Consider the following 16,963-nt stretch of genomic DNA (forward strand, 5'->3'; position numbering starts at 1 on the left):
CACAAAATGCGCACATGCTTCCTTTTCCCACCTTCTACAAATCTTAAAAGACTTTCCGCGGAATGGCTAGTAGTATTCTAAACCAAAAGCGTTGCTTGTTGAAGACTTCCCGTGTATACAAATAGAAGCAAAACGTCTCTCATTGTATAAAGAAAATAAAGAAATGGGAGAAGGATAGAAGAAATGTAAGGATTACACGTTGTGGCTGATCCGGTCTTAATTTATCGGCCCATTCCTGGCAAGTGGCAACTACATACAAAGTCGTCCACATATCACATTGAATAAGAAAAATTAAACCTTTTCCGACCCAAATCATCAGATATAATAAGGTCTTATATTATGGAACGGCTGGAGTACAGCACAATATTTCATGCGGAGGACTTCTTCTCTTAGATCAGAACGACATCTTCCAATTTGTTGGCGCTAATCATATACAGTAGTAAAATAATATGAGCAGCCTCGTGCAGCAAAGGAAAGCTGCGGTAGGCCATAGGCGACGTACGGCAGCGCTAATACTCAAGTTGACAACGGCATGTGGAACATGTCAAACACGCGTCCATGAAATCCTACCAAGAAGTTCAACATCAAGCAAAATGGAGAGACTATATATAGCTTCCATACCGTTCTGGTTTCACTCACATCCATCGCTGCGATATTCCTTCATTCCCTTCTAGCAGCTAGCTTGCAAATTAATTCTAGCCTTCTCCTTCTGAACGTGCAGTGGTGCACATGGCGGCTTCCTCTCGCTTCCCGTTAGCTGCTCGCTGCAGCCTCTTGCTCACGGCAGCGCTGGTCCTAGCGCTGAGCCTTGGAGCCCACGGTCATGCAGGTGCCGATGCTGGTGCCGGGTTAAGCTCGTCCTTCTACGACGACTTGTGCCCCGGTGCGGGCGACATTGTCCGGCGCGTCGTCCAGAAAGCCCGCGTCGCCGACGCGCGCATCCCGGCCAGTCTCATCCGCCTTCACTTCCACGATTGCTTTGTTCAGGGTTGTGACGGCTCGCTTTTGTTGGACAACGACCTCCCGGCGATCATGACCGAGAAGGAGGTCCCTGCCAACGACAGGTCAGCACGCGGGTTCAAAGTGGTCGACAACATCAAGCGTGCACTGGAGAACGCATGCCCCGGCATCGTGTCTTGCGCCGACATCCTTGCCCTCGCCTCCGAGATTTCCGTCGAGCTGGCTGGAGGGCCGCGCTGGAGTGTGCCGCTGGGCCGCCGTGATGGCACGACCACCAACATCGAGAGCGCCAACAATCTCCCGAGCCCCTTCGACTCTCTGGAGACGCTCCAGGAAAAGTTCAAAAACTTGGGCCTCGACGACACTGACCTTGTCGCCCTCCAAGGAGCACACACCTTTGGGCGGGCGCAATGCCAGTTCACGCAGCGGAACTGCAGCGCCGGGCAGGACGACGAGACGCTCGTGAATCTCGACACAGTCACCCCTGACGTCTTCGACAACAAGTATTACGGCAACCTCTTGCGTGGCCGCGCCCCTCTCCCTTCCGACCAGGTAATGTTGTCTGATCCCGTTGCCGCCGCGACCACCGCACGGATCGTTCGCAGGTTCTCCGGAAGCCAGAAGGACTTCTTCAAGAATTTCGTGGCCTCGATGGTCAAAATGGGGAACATAAGCCCGTTGACCGAAAGGGCCGGGGAGATTAGGAACAACTGTAGGAGGGTGAACAGAAAACCCTATTGACGAATGAGATTGATGTTATGAGTTGTGAACTTGTTGTCTTTGTGTAAATCATTCTTTTAATTCATTCCAACTGTAAAGTGTTCCCTTATTATTTTGTTTTGGATACAAATGTAAATGTTCAGTATGTGATTTTCGCAAACCAATATTTGTATATCAAATGACTTGTCTTCGATAAACATATTCATATCGCTTTACCACTGCTACAAAATGACATGTCATGGGACTATATATCTATGTATTTTGAATTTATGACATTGCCTTATCAAAATTTTCATGGTTTTATATCTACTAGCAAAAGAGCCCGTGCGTTGCAACGGGAGGGAAAACATAACACACGCTCTTAACTCAACAACCATCACTCAAGACCATAATAGGTCCATCTCCTTTATTTTTGCGAGGCATCATATTTGTGTTGCCGCTTATCCTCCTTCTCACCCTCGCCGGCGATGCCCTCGATGTTCACACAAAATAACAAAAAATATGTGTTGAATATGGTTAAATTTGCGAGGCGTCTCTCTCTCCCTCTCTCCTCCCTCTCCCTCTCTCTCCCTCTCTCTCTCTCTCGCTCGCTTTCTCTCACTCTCGCGATGAGAAATCTGTTGTTTTCCCCTGCGACATTTTTCAAAGGTATGCATTTGTAGTTATCGATGTTTTTTCCGTATATGGTTATAGTGGGGTGTTTATTTGCAGTCCGGATCGCCGCCGGTATGAAAAAAATCCGAATCTTGCGCTATAAATTATAAGTTTGCTTCCATAACAATATTTTAAAGATATTTAAAAGGTAAAATTAACATCATATTTAGATTGCACATATTTTTCTAATAAAATTTCATATATAATATGTTAAAATCGAAGTTACAGTTTAAAAGACATAGATAATTTAGAAAATCATTTGGTTTGACTCAAATATATTCTGAAATGATATTTAAAAATACTTAACAGGTAAAAATAATCTCATATTCATATTCTACATATTTTTCTAATCAAATTTCATATATAACATGTTTAAATCGGAGTAACGGTTTAAAAGATATGGATGATTTTAAAAAGCATTTGTTTGACTTAAATATGATCCGCGGATGAATTACCTAAAACATCAGGGGGGGTTTCAAAAAATGTAAAATAACGGTTCGGGTATGACTTAAATCTGGATGGCGTGTTGATTTTAAGAAAAGATAGGGACTTTTGTGTAAAATACGAAAATAACGATTCTTATTAACTTAAAACAGGACTGCGGGTTGAATTCTCTGAAATAGAGGGACTTTTCTAAAAAATGCCATGGCGGACGAAATAAACCCAAATTACTTTATTATTAGGTAAAGATTTGGAATAGCCTATTAACAAATTGACAGGAAGGAGGCAAGTTTTTGTGTCTCCGATTTCAAGATTTTCCGGACTCTGAAAAATAAAAGAAAATTACAGTAATGAATAACGCTGGAGACAACACAACTGGCAAAGTAGGCCCCTAGAGGAGCCACGTTGGCCCACACCCCCTCCTTCTGGCCCGTGGTGTGTGTGCATGTGCCCATGCACCGCCTCCCTACCATCCTTCTAAATGTGTAGTAGTCCTTCAGGATTTTCCGGACTTTGAAAAATAAAAGAAAAATACATTAATGAATAACATTGGAGACAACACACTAGCCAAAGGAGGGCTAGAGGGGAGCCACGTGGGCCCACATCCCCTCCTTCTTGCCTGTGGGGTGTGTGCATGGGCCTGTGCACCGCCTCCCTACCCTCGTTTTCAATGTGTAGTAGTGCACATGGCCGCTTCCTCTTGTGTTGTTAGCTTCTCATGACAACATCCTGCTCATGGCAACACTAGTCCTAGCGCCGTGTCACGGAACTCATAGTCATGGCAGTGTCCATGCCGACTTGAGCTCATCCTTCTATGATGACTAGTGCCCTGGCGTGCATGACATTGTCGATGCATTATCCAGAACGCCTGCCTCGTCGACATGCGAATCATATGTCTCGACTTCCATGAATACTTTGTCAAGGGCTTTGATGGCTCGCATTGGTTGGTCAAAGACCTCTTGATGATCAAAATTGAAAAGCAGGTCCATGCATTCCCTTGGCATTGAGGTGGCCGATATCACCAAACGCACGCTAGAGAATGCATTCCCCTGGCATTGTCCTGTTGGAGAACGTTGAAGAAAACAAAAATTTTCCTACTCGTTTCACCAAGATCATCTAGGAGTTCATCTAGCAACGAGTCATCTAATGCATCTACATACCTTTGTAGATTGCGCACGGAAGCGTTCAAAAGAACGGTGATGATGTAGTCGTACTCGACGTGATCCAAATCACCGATGACCAGCGCCGAACGGACGGCACCTCCGCGTTCAACACACGTACGGAATGGGAGACGTATCCTCCTTCTTGATCCAGCAAGGGGGAGGAGAGGTTGATGAAGATCCAGCAGCACGACGGCGTGGTGGTGGATGCAGGGCGTCACAGAAGCAGGGCTTCGCCAAGACTACGAGGGAGAGACGTAACGGGGAGAGAGGGAGGTGCCAGGGGCTGGTGTGAAATCCCTCCTCTTCCCCCCACTATATATAGGGGTGCCATGGGGGGGGCGCCGGCCCTAGTAGATGAGATCTACTAGGGGGGCGGCGGCCAAGGGGAGGATTCCCTCCCCCCCAAGGCACCTAGGGGTGCCTTCCACCACATGGACTCTTCCATGGTGGAACCCTAGGCGCATGGGCCTATAGGGGTTGGCGCCCCAGCCCACTATGGGCTGGGTTCCCTCCTATTTCAGCCCATGTGGCCCCCCGGGACAGGTGGCCCCACCCGGTGGGCCCACGGGACCCCTCCGGTGGTCCCGGTACAATACCGATAACCCCGAAACTTGTCCCGATGCCCGAAACAGCACTTCCTATATATAATTCTTTACCTCCGGACCATTCCGGAACTCCTCGTGACGTCCGGGATCTCATCCGGGACTCCGAACAACATTCGGGTTTCTGCATATACATATCTTCACAACCCTAGCGTCACCGAACCTTAAGTGTGTAGACCCTACGGGTTCGGGAGACAAGCAGACATGACCGAGACGACTCTCAGGTCAATAACCAACAGCGAGATCTGGATATCCATGTTGGCTCCCACATGCTCCACGATGATTTCATCGGATGAACCACGATGTCGAGGATTCAATCAACCCTGTACACAATTCCCTTTGTCTATCGATATGTTACTTGCCCGAGATTCGATCGTCGGTATCCCAATACCTCGTTCAATCTCGTTACCGGCAAGTCACTTTACTCGTACCGTAATGCATGATCCCGTGACCATACACTTGGACACTTTGAGCTCATTATGATGATGCATTACCGAGTGGGCCCAGTGATACCTCTCCGTCATACGGAGTGACAAATCCCAGTCTTGATCCATGTCACCCAACAGACACTTTCGGAGATACCCGTAGTCTACCTTTAAAGTCACCCAGTTACGTTGTGACGTTTGTCATACCCAAAGCACTCCTACGGTATCCGGGAGTTACACGATCTCATGGTCTAAGGAAAGGATACTTTGACATTGGAAAACTCTAGCAAACGAACTATACGATCTTGTGATATGTTTAGGATTGGGTCTTGTCCATCACATAATTCTCCTAATGATGTGACCTCGTTATCAATGACATCCAATGTCCATAGTCAGGAAACCATGACTATCTGTTGATCAACGAGCTAGTCAACTAGAGGCTTACTAGGGACATGTTGGTGTCTGTTATTCACACATGTATTACGATTTCCGGATAACACAATTATAGCATGAATAAAGACAATTATCATGAACAAGGAAATATAATAATAAAGCTTTTATTATTGCCTCTAGGGCATATTTCCAACAGCACCGCCTCCCTACCCTCGTTTTCAATGTGTAGTAGTGCACATGGCCGCTTCCTCTTGTGTTGTTAGCTTCTCATGACAACATCCTGCTCATGGCAACACTAGTCCTAGCGCCGTGTCACGGAACTCATAGTCATGGCAGTGTCCATGCCGACTTGAGCTCATCCTTCTATGATGACTAGTGCCCTAGCATGCATGACATTGTCGATGCATTATCCAGAACGCCCGCCTTGTCGACATGCGAATCATATGTCTCGACTTCCATGAATACTTTGTCAAGGGCTTTGATGGCTCGCATTGGTTGGTCAAAGACCTCTTGATGATCAAAATTGAAAAGCAGGTCCATGAATTCCCTTGGCATTGAGGTGGCCGATATCACCAAACGCACGCTAGAGAATGCATTCCCCTGGCATTGTGTCTTGCGCCAACATCCAAGCCGTGGTCACCCCGGTCTCTGTTGAGCTGGCTCGAGGACTCTCTGGAGACGCCATAGGAGTAGTTCAGAAACTTGGACCCCAATTACACTAACCTCGTCGCCCTCCAAGGAAGCCACACCATTGGGTGGGTGCAGTCCCGGCTCACTCAGCGGAACTGCGGCGGCATGTAGGGCAAACAATGTTGGTGAACCTTGACACAACATCTTTGGCATCAAGTACTACGACAAACTCTTGTGCGGCCGCGCCCCATTCCCTCTGGACCGATAATGCCATCTAACCTCACTGCTGCGGTGACCCTCACACCAATTGTTCACATGTTCCCCAATAGCGACAAGGACTTCGTCAAGAATTCCGCTACCTCGATGATTGAAATGGGGAACATAAGCCCTCTGACAGGAAGAGGTTGGGAGATTAGAACCAACTATTGGAGGGAGGGTATAAAACCCTATTGATAAACGAGATTGCTATTACGACTTGTGAACTCATGATGCTTGTGTAAATCATTGTTTTGATTCATATTCTATATCTAAGTAGCTAGCCCCCTAGTCGTAAAAAGATAGCTAGCCCCCGCTAACCTACTGCATGTATATGTGTGTGTTTTGATACACATATTCACTATGCTTTGAAACCATTCAGTTTATTTCACTATGCTTTGAAACCATTCAGTTTATTGTAGACGCATTGGAGAGTGTGCAAAAGGGATATGGTGGCTTGCCACTACATTTAACAGGCATAGTGTAGAAGGTAGGGGGTGGGCGTGTTTGATAAGTAGAGTGTCGAACACAAAACAAATCACTCAAAAAGCCAAAGTGACAATTGTGTGGTTGGATGGTTGTAAATATATAAAGAAGAATCAAATGAAAGTAAATGAGTGCAACAAGTGACTCAATAAGTATTTGCATTGATTTTTTTATTGCTTGATTTTTCTCATGTGGATAGAGCCTAAGCTTATATGTTGTAAAGACATTGGCTCACATATACATGGGATTAAAGCCTTAGCATGCATCCATAAATACTAAGAATAATTACAACAAATTATAATCATTTCCTTAAGATCTGGGGTTTGTATTTAACTCTCATGCTATAATCTAGTATAATAAGTTGACACTTGACTTATTATAATCAGTTGTTGAATGATGCACCCAAGAATAATTTCTGAAGATGACGGACAAAAAGTCACCCACGAGATTATAGTATCGAGGCCCCCACAAAAAACAATTACAAAGTCAGAACCTTGAACATGGGCATGAGCAACAAAGAGAATGGCATTTTCAAGGATTTGTGGAGGAAACTTCCTCGTTGATGTTAGTTATATATCACCCATCATGGGCGATGTGATCTAGGGGAAGAAACCAAATCCACGAGACAAGCATCCCTACATGTACTAAGAATCGACTCAACACCACCGGCTAATACTGGAGACACGACTATCTACCGTTCGTAGATGAACATGAGAAGAGGCACCCAAAGCAAACAACAACAAACGAACATCTAATCGAACAACTAAGGGGTTAATTCTTTTAACACACCAATTAATTGAGCAACTATATATTGCCTATTCCTCCAACTCAAGATGTCCCACACCCTTCTTTCACTCTAAACATGTCCCACACCCTTCCTTCACTCAATGCTCTCCTTACACATGCGCAATACCCCCAAGTTATGCTCCCTTCTTATCTTTACAGTTCCTAGCTCCCTTTGATACAACATCATGAAACAAACACAGATATCAACTCCTTATATACATGGCCCCGCCATCATCCAAGATAGATCAGTGCTATTTCCAAACACACATTAATCAACTAATCGACTAGTTAAAAAGTTTGAAGGTCAACTACATCTCTTATGATCAAAATGTAGTGCCCTAGACACATATTAATAAGATTTCAAATGGTCACCCTCACTATTCTTCTAACATTTTGAGTTTTTGTTTGTTTGGACAAAAAGTACACAATACCTTCAAGATTGTGTGGAAGAATTCTAATCCGTGTGGCACTCTCACATCAGGATGGCTTGAATGACATAACATGTACCATTGCGGTAGAGAACACGTATTCTTTGTTGAACAATAACTCTTTTCACCACGGCCTGCACGCTAGGAAATCTTTTTTCATTGAGTGATCACTTGGTGGGGGAGGATCCCCTCATGAATGCATTACTCAAAGAGCAGGTAGGCAGTGTTAATTACATAAGTTTACACAACGAGAGGAGAGATAAAGGTGCCAATACATAGTGGCCTCTATACTAACATGGTCCTTAAACCCGAAAAATCCAAAGAGAATAGTCTGAAATGATGTTTCTAAGAGTGCCGAACGCAGAGAGGTGCTCATTGCAGAAAACATGGGCATTGCAAGAGTCCCAGATTTTTTACAAGATGGCAAGGGCAATGGTGGGCCAGTTGTTGATGTTGAGGCCAACCGGGTGTTCCAAATGTGATTAGTCACAGTAGGAGCAGCGAGGCCGAGGATCAGCCAAGACTTGCATAAGCTAATCTTTTTTCTTTGAGAAACACAATACAGACGCAGACACATACGAACACGTACATACACACATCTTTATGACCGCGCGCATGCATCCTTACCCCTATGAACACTGGCGGAGCTTCAGCAAGGCTCAATGGGGTGCGTACATGCAGAGCAGGAACGCAACAGCCTCACTGAAGCATTCGTTCTGTAGTTCCTCGATAAAAGCACTCAGCAGAGGAGCTCAGTGTCCGGCAACTGCCCACCACCATGGTCGAATGTCTTGGCTTATTTTATGCTCTCCAGCCCGCCCAACTTCCCTTTTGTAGCTCCCCCACTACCTATGAGCACGTCAAAGAGACCGAGTGGGGATCTTGAGATTGTATCTTAAAACCTATCAATAGACAACTATGATCCACATGAACAAAAAAATGGAGGGGTGATTCACATGAACAAATGACTCTTTTTTCTTAGGGAGAAAAACGGCCCAAGCAAATACTACTAGCAATACTAGATGCGTATGTAACTCCAAAAAAAACGCGAACCTTGGCCTTCCATACACGCTTCAAAAAAAAGTCAAAACCGTGCTACCGCCAATTGGGTTGGGTTGGGTTTGGGGGGAGGGGCACACATCACGAGAGGCGTGCAAACGCACGATCGAGACCAGGACTCCGAGCGCAACACAGCTCGCGTGTCCTTTAAGATCAGGACTCGCCACCGCCGCCGCTCCCTGCCTCCGGTGCCCCCCCTCCTCCTCTCAAACCCCAGCCCGCCTCCCTACCCCTCCTTCAGTAGTAGAGCACATGGACAACTGCTATACAGCACATAGGGTGTGTTTGGTAGAGTGCATGGAGAGTATATGAGCTCAAGAGTTTCCTCCTCGACCACTTTTGGGTGTTTGGTAGCCTGCATGGGTCTCCTCGGCATGCACGAGCTCAGCCCAAATACGCTCTTAGCATGCACGAAGAGAGAACACCCCAACAGCCGTTCACTGGTCAGCATGCATGAGCAAAGCGAGCCACAACGTGTTTTAGAAAATGTTCAGAATTTCTAAAAAATAATTTAATCTTCAGAATACCAAAAGTTTTTCAAATTTTTGAAAAATCTCCAGATTTTCAAAATATGTTAAAATTTTCAAAAAATGTTCTGATTTTCAAATTTTGGTAAGATTTTCAAAAAAAGTTCCAATTTTAAATTTTTTTAAAAAGATTAAACTTTCAAAAAAAATTTAAAAAATAGAATTTCAAAAAATGTATACATTTTCAAAAATGTTGTTTTTTCATGTTTCAAAAAATTATTCACATTTTTTTAATGTTTTGTTCACTTATTTGAAAATACCAGTTGCTACAGTACCAACTGACATGTCTAAACAAATGCAAGCTGCCAAACAGAGTCTGAGCTTAGCATGTCTCAGCACATACACCGCAACCAAACAACAGCAAATGCTTGCACTCAGCATGTCTACACTGATCATATATCATAGGGGAACAACCATGCTAGGTTGGCAATGCTACCAAACACACCCTAACGTGCTGCAAAGGAAACAAGCCCCCCCCCCCCCGCTCTCCCCTTCGCGCCCTTCTGGGCAGGCCCATCTGCGGCCAGGACGCCGCCTGTTTTTTGTTCTTCTTTTCCTTTTTCTTTTTTTCTTTCTTCAATAATTTAGGATATCAAAAGGTTCTATATTTCAAAAAGTTGCTAATTTTGAATCAAACAATCATGAATTCAAAAAAATATTCATGGTTTCAAGAAGATGCTCGGGAATTCAAAAAATGTTCACGAATTTGTAAAAAATGTTCACAAATTTAGAAAATGTTCATGAATTTTAGAAAAATGTTCATGATTTCTAAAAATGTATTGATTTCAAAAAATGTTCATGATTTCAAAAAAATTCTAAAACAATTTCATGATTTCAAAAAAATGTTCGTGAGTTTTAAAAAATGTTCATGATTTAAGAGAATGTTCACAAATTTGTAAAATCAAAACCGTGATTTCGACAAAAATATTCACGTATTTAAAAAATGTTCATCATTTGAAAAATATCACGAATTTAAATGATTTTCGCAAATTGAAAAACAAGAATAAAAATGAAAATAGAGAAAATAAAAAACAAAAATAAAGCAGTAAAGAGGTAAAAAAGAAAAATGAAAATGAAAAAGGAAAGAAAGAAAAAAAACAGGAAAAAACGGTTCCCTTCCCAAAACCGGTTGGGGTGAACCCCGAAATGGGCCGGCCCATAGAAATAGTAGCGCGTGAGGGAGTATACGCTATGTCGCTTGCCAGCGACCTATGCGCTCTATAGAAAGGGTCGTGCACATCGCTTCCTCTTGGATGCCATTAGCTGCTCACAACAGCCTCTTGCTCATGGCAACACTAGTCCTAGCGCCGAGTCACGGAACCCATAGTCATGGTGATGTCTATGCCAGGTTAAGCTCACCCTTCTATGATGACTAGTGCCCTAGTGTGTGTGACATTGTCGATGCATTATTTAGAACACCCGCCTCGCTGATGTGCGCATCCCAGCCAGCCTCATTTGTCTCCACTTCCATGAATACTTTGTCAAGGGCTTTGATGGCTCACTTTAGCTGGACAAAGACCTCCTGATGATCGGAATTGAAAAGCAGGTCCATGTCAATGACAGATTGATCTGTGGGTTTGAGGTGGACAATATCACCAAGCGCACGCTGGAGAAACTTGGGTTGGGTTTGGGGAGGGCCACGCGTCACGAGCGGCGCGCGTGACAGCAAACGCGCGATCGAGGCCAGGACTCCGAGCACAACACAGCTCGCGCGTCCTTTTAAGATCGGGACCCGCCGCCGCCGCCTCTCTCTGCCTCCGGCGCGCCCCCCTCCTCCTCGCCTCAAACCCTAGCCCGCCCATGGCGTCGCCGCCGGCAGGCTCTTCCTCCTTCTACTCAGGCGAGGGCGAGCCTGCCTCCTTCCCGAACCCGTGGTTCGAATGGGAGGGAACCGGCCACCGCCTCCTCTCCCCCTACCACTCGCCGCCACCGCCGCAAACCCTAGCCCATGGCGTCGCCGCCGCCCCCCTCCTGGCCCCTGCCCCCTCACCCACCACGCCTCCGCCCGTCGCGTCGCCTCCTCCGCCTCCGCCTCCGCCTCCTCAGCCCGCGCCCGGCTTCGCCTTCTGCCCGACCGACCGCGAGCTCGTCTCCTTCTACCTCCGCCCAAGAATCTCCGGCCAGCCGCTCCCGGACGCCGCCAAGCAGTTCTTCCACGAGGCAGACGTGTACGCCACGGACCCGGCTTCCCTCGTCGCTGGCCGCCTGCCGGGCCCGGCGAGGGCTCAGGGGGAGAGCAAGAACTGGTACTTCTTCAGCCTCGTGAAGCCCAGGAGCGCCCAGGACAGCCGCAAGTGCCGGATCGTCGGAGGGGGCAAGGGCACATGGAAGCAAGAGCGAGGGAACGGCGTCGTCGGCGCCGAGGGCCGCGCCGTCGGGCGCCTGGAGAGGTTCACGTACACGCCCAACCCCAAGGAGGACAAGAAGCCGCCGGAGTGGCTCATGACGGAGTTCAGCGTCGACCAGCACGACGACGGCGGCCAGCCGAGGCCGGTTCTTTGCCTCTGCAAGATCTACCAGAGCCCGCGCTTCCTCAAGTCCGCCTCCAAGAACTCGGCGTCCGCGCGCAAGAGGAAGTCCGCCGCGGACGAATCACCCGCCGTCAAGCGGCAGCTCCTGTTTCCGGCGCCCCCTCCCCCACCAATTCCGTTGCTGCCCGTCCTGTTTCCCCCGCCCCCTCCTCCCGCACCAAATCTGTCGGCCGAAGACGACGTCTGGGCGCACATTGGTGCGGACCCGGAATTGAACTTTAGCTTGGAAGAGTTCACCGCTCCCTGGCCCTGCTCAATGACGGCAGCGGCGCCGTCTCTGCTAGGATCCGGCCATGGAAGTCAGTGCGCTTAACAGAGCTCCTACATACAGCGGCCATCTCTGAAGATGTTCCTCTCCTCTACTTGTTCAGTTACCCAGGGGCTGATAGTGACTACTCTCAACGGCTGAGATCTCACCAACCGCTTTGATTAAGTCGCTCTAGTTAAACTAGTCATTACCTTTACTGTTATTATGGTTATTGTTTGCTAAAATCAAACCCTGGCCATTATAACTCTACAGCGTATACTCCATGACAATATATCACGGCTCAAGTTTGGGAGCAATGTGATTCTTAAGTTTGATTTGGTGCTATGTTGTGTTGTGCAATGTGATTCTTAAGTTTGATTTGATGCTATCTTGTGTTGCACAAATGTGATTCTTAATTTCTGCAGTAGATAATGTGGTTCTTAAGTTTGATTTGATGTTATCTTGTGTTGCACAATGTGGTTCTTAATTTCTGCAGCAGAGATAATGTGGTTCTTAAGTTTGATGCTATCTTGTGTTTCACAATGTGGTTCTTAATTTCTGCAGTGGATAATGTGGTTCTTAAGTTTGATGCTATCTTTTGTTTCATCTTATCTGAATTTAGCACTGCAACTGAATCCTTGAATATATGCTGTATCCTGTTGTTCTCCATAAGTTTTGTTAATCCTGCAAGATCTTTGTTCTAGGCTGGAAACAGGCTTAGATTTTCTTACCGGGGGTCTGGAAGTACTCTAGGCTGCAGCCGAACTTATGAATGTCCATCTGTTTTTTGTAATGCTCCCTTGTCGTCTATGATTCACACCTTTCACTCCTTCCTTTTTTAACTTGTTCGTTGTTGCATTACTGCAGAATGGTCACGATTGCCGTCATGAACTGAAGATGTGCTTTGGCAGCTCACCATGGCTCCTAAGAACTTAAGATGTGCTTTGCTTACAAAAAAGATCCTGACACAATTTGTGGCTTCTGTTTCTAGATGGGTTTTATAGTTTCAGTTGTTTTTGCCTGACAAGGCTTTACTTTGAGATAACATATACACCATATTTTGTTCTGAGGATGCAGGTGTTGCTCATTGTATGATCTCTGAGGATATCCAGAATGATCTAACACAATCTGTAGCACAGTTGCACATAGTAACTTTGTCACACGATATGCAGTTGCTATTTCTAAATGAGTCAGATGATTACATATTTTGCTGGACAGGTGTAATAAATTTGCTGGAACTTGGAAGAAGATAGACCAGACTGACCAGGGGGTGACAGGTACTTTACATGCACAGCTGCTAGTTCTCTGCTCTCAGCGTGGGCATATAAATTCTTCTTCACCATGGCTCGAACCCGCTGATACGATCGTGGGACTTGTTGTTCGATTTGTTCTCTGAATACGAAATGGTGCTTCAGTTGAGCTCTTGTGTAGCAACAGTTTATCATTACCAGCTGTTTCTCCTGCCGACATGGATATACATGTGGCCGGAGGATCGGGTTGGGGAGGCCCTGTGATGGAAACCTCAGGAATCATGGAGGGATTAGGGATGCTAGCAAGTTGCAGTTGGTTTAGAAGATTGGGCTGTAAATTCTTACTCAGGATTGCAATTATGTATGATGCTACAGTTTGATCCTGATGTAGCTGGTAAAGACAAATGAAAAAAACATTAGCATGCGTATGTTACCGCAGGACAAATTTTGGGCTGTAAATTCAGTTTTCTTCATGCATCTATTGTGTCTGGTTAGGTAGGTCTTGTGAAGACTCTGCCCAAAATTGTGGTGGTTCTGAATTACTGTATGCACAGCCACTGTTTCGATGCGGTGCTACGTCGACGATGCTTAGCTCTGGTAGAACTGCAACTATGCACCCAAGGCACACAACTAAGTTCAAGATGACCAACGAGACCTTTCGATCACCAGTATCGTGTCGCAAACACACTGGATTTTTTTTGGTAATCTAGATGCTGAACTTGTAGACTTAATATAGATGGGGTCAAATGTAACCAGGAACTCCAAAAGGGTCATGCGGTACACAAGTGGCTGCTGATCAGTAGCCTAAATCTGAGAAGCTGAGCGATTGGCTGCAACTGCAGTAACAAATGGCCAGTTATCTTGCAACCACACATAATATACATTCAGTAACAACTGGATTTAGTTTTCTTCCATTATAAATTTATAAGTAATAAGTACAGCAGAAAACATGGCCTGATAAATTTTTCAGATAGAAATAGCAACTTCGTTTTTTTGTCACAGCTCATTATTTTTACCACAGCAGCAACACAATTGTCATCCAAATAAAGAAAGTAAATCCAGTGTAACTGAAAAGATCTCGAATGTATTCTTATAAATCTAAGATGCCCGACAATTCTTCCAGCGAGTCAAGATTTTTTTTAAAATCAAAAGGCTCTTCGCCCTGTTCCATTTCAAACGAAATGAAAACAGTGTCACAACATTTAGACCATTACAGACCTTTTAAACAGGCCACATCTCAAAACATCAACATCTAGTAGTCATGAATTATTATTCTTACAGCCAGCATCACATCAGCAAAACTGAAAATGCGCCAGAATAGAAACTACAGCGACGGTCGCAGCTCCCTGATTTCTTGTGTCCTGGGGCCATCAAGGACGCCGTTCTATAGTTTAAGCCGGGCTGGGGAGTCACCAGAGCTTTGCCTTCCTGGAGCAGCAAACACTGCTCGCCAACATTTTAGGAAATGTAGCAGCCTCTGGCAGGGTACCTGATAAACCAGTCTGACACAATGCAAGCAAAGATTATACTCCCTACGTCCCATGATATAAGATGTTGTTACAACCAATATGATGTAATCATATTCACAGCAGCATTTTCTTACTCCTATTACTGATCCAAATTCTAGCAGAAGATCCATAATTGACGAAATCAGGCCCAGAAACAACGCCAGCCAAATCTTGCCAAACTAGCTTGGTGACATCACAATCAAAGAACATATGTTATCAGGTTTCATCTTCACTGCAAAGCAGACAACTCTTGTCTTTTAGCCAAGTTATTATCCCCAGCTAGCAGTTAATTATGAAACAACAACCATAAAAACATTTACACCATAGGAGGCACATGAAACTGCCAAAGAGAAGTTTGACTTCTCAAAGATTTGTGGAAGCTAGCACATGATACAATGCAGAAAGATGCAAAACTGGGAAAAGATCCTGATGTAGCTGTAAAAAGACAAGAAGTGGGATTGAAATATCAGATCAAATGAAAAAACCTGAGCATGTGTATGTTACTGCAGGACTAACCAAGTGGTACCACATAGCCATGCCGGACTCTGGTATTGAAGAAAGGCTCATATATTGATGCATATAGAATTTAGTACGAATGATAACTTGCTATCTACCCATGAGGCAACAGGAACACGTTTTATGTAGAATGCTTAATCTTCTGTACAAGAAATGGATATTATCCAAATCAACCTCAGCATGGCTAACACTTCAGATAAACTTCGTATGGCAGATAAAGCGTTTCATCCAATGTAACAGGTTCTGCTCCAAGCACTACTAACAATCAGGTGAAACTAGCAAGTGACCAAATTGAGAGGATAATCTGCCACATTTATTGTCAAAACTCACAAACAGAAAACACATGTGGATTGCTAAATGAGTATTCAGCATATTGAGAAGAGCACCAGATAACCTCTCGGGATAAAAACGGGACATAGATAAAAAAGGCAAAGTCAAATTTTCAGTTCAAGAAATAGACACATGAGGCAGGTAGATTGCAAAAGAGTTCTCCAGTTCAAGAAAATAGAGACATGGGTAGCTGGCATATATTTCAAACGCACAACAAAATGACTTGGTAGTTTTGGTATCAAACAAGCATAAATTCCATACAACCACATGACAGCAAGAGCTTCTTGATCACAACTTGATATACATCAACAGAGAAGCCTACAGGTCAAACTTGGTATTGCGGGCCACGCTGACCTGTTCAGAAGTACCACATCACTCAAAGCTATTAGATCAGATGAAAGGCTTAGCGTTCACAACATATAACTACCTCTCGAAGGGAAGGATTATTTTTTTGAAAGTTTTTATCATTTTTTTTTGATTTTTCAAAACTGAAATGGCTATACACGCGGGGGGGGGGGGGGGGGGGGTAGGGGGGGGGGGGGGTAGAGTTTGAAAATTGCCCTATAGTCCCGGTTTGTTTCTCCAACCGGGACTATAGGTCAGACCCCTTTAGTCCCGGTTCATGGCACGAACCGGTACTAAAGGTTAGCCCTTTAGTACCGGTTTGTGCCACGAACCGGTACTAAAGGTGATCGTGGGGCACCGACCTGACGCCAGCCTGCCACCACCCCTTTAGTACCGGTTCGTGGCACGAACCGGTACTAAAGGTTCAACACGAACTGGCATTAATGCATAGCCGTTCAAACCGGCACTAATGGTACCATTAGTACCGGGCCAAAATTGAACCGGGACTAATGTGTCTCACATTAGGCCCTTTTTCTACTAGTGTGTGCAGAACTCGGAGGCGCCGTGCGTTCGGTACTTGATCGGTCGGATCGTGAAGACGTATGACTACATCAACCGTGTTGTGCTAACGCTTCCGCTTTCGGTCTACGAGGGTACATAGACACACTCTCCCCTCTCGTTGCTATGCATCACCATGATCTTGCGTG

At 45.4% G+C, this 16,963-nt stretch overlaps 2 protein-coding genes across 2 annotated transcripts; both read left to right on the forward strand.

Annotated features, from left to right (window-relative positions):
• Positions 1 to 653: 653 nt before the first annotated feature.
• LOC125548968 (peroxidase 2-like) lies at positions 654 to 1,826 on the forward strand. Its single transcript, XM_048712475.1, has one exon. The coding sequence runs from the start codon at positions 730 to 732 to the stop codon at positions 1,699 to 1,701; it is 972 nt and encodes a 323-aa protein (XP_048568432.1). The 5' UTR covers positions 654 to 729; the 3' UTR covers positions 1,702 to 1,826.
• A 9,336-nt stretch (positions 1,827 to 11,162) lies between these two features.
• LOC125545661 (NAC domain-containing protein 48-like) lies at positions 11,163 to 14,010 on the forward strand. Its single transcript, XM_048709682.1, has one exon. The coding sequence runs from the start codon at positions 11,330 to 11,332 to the stop codon at positions 12,371 to 12,373; it is 1,044 nt and encodes a 347-aa protein (XP_048565639.1). The 5' UTR covers positions 11,163 to 11,329; the 3' UTR covers positions 12,374 to 14,010.
• Positions 14,011 to 16,963: the final 2,953 nt, after the last annotated feature.

Source organism: Triticum urartu, chromosome 3 (genome assembly GCF_003073215.2).
Source record: "Triticum urartu cultivar G1812 chromosome 3, Tu2.1, whole genome shotgun sequence".
Classification (NCBI taxonomy): Eukaryota; Viridiplantae; Streptophyta; class Magnoliopsida; order Poales; family Poaceae; genus Triticum; species Triticum urartu.

What these genes read in the sequence shown, in the direction of transcription:
- LOC125545661 (XM_048709682.1), top strand. Translation starts at nt 11,330, where the DNA reads ATGGCGTCGCCGCCGGCAGGCTCTTCCTCCTTCTACTCAGGCGAGGGC.
- LOC125548968 (XM_048712475.1), top strand. Translation starts at nt 730, where the DNA reads ATGGCGGCTTCCTCTCGCTTCCCGTTAGCTGCTCGCTGCAGCCTCTTG.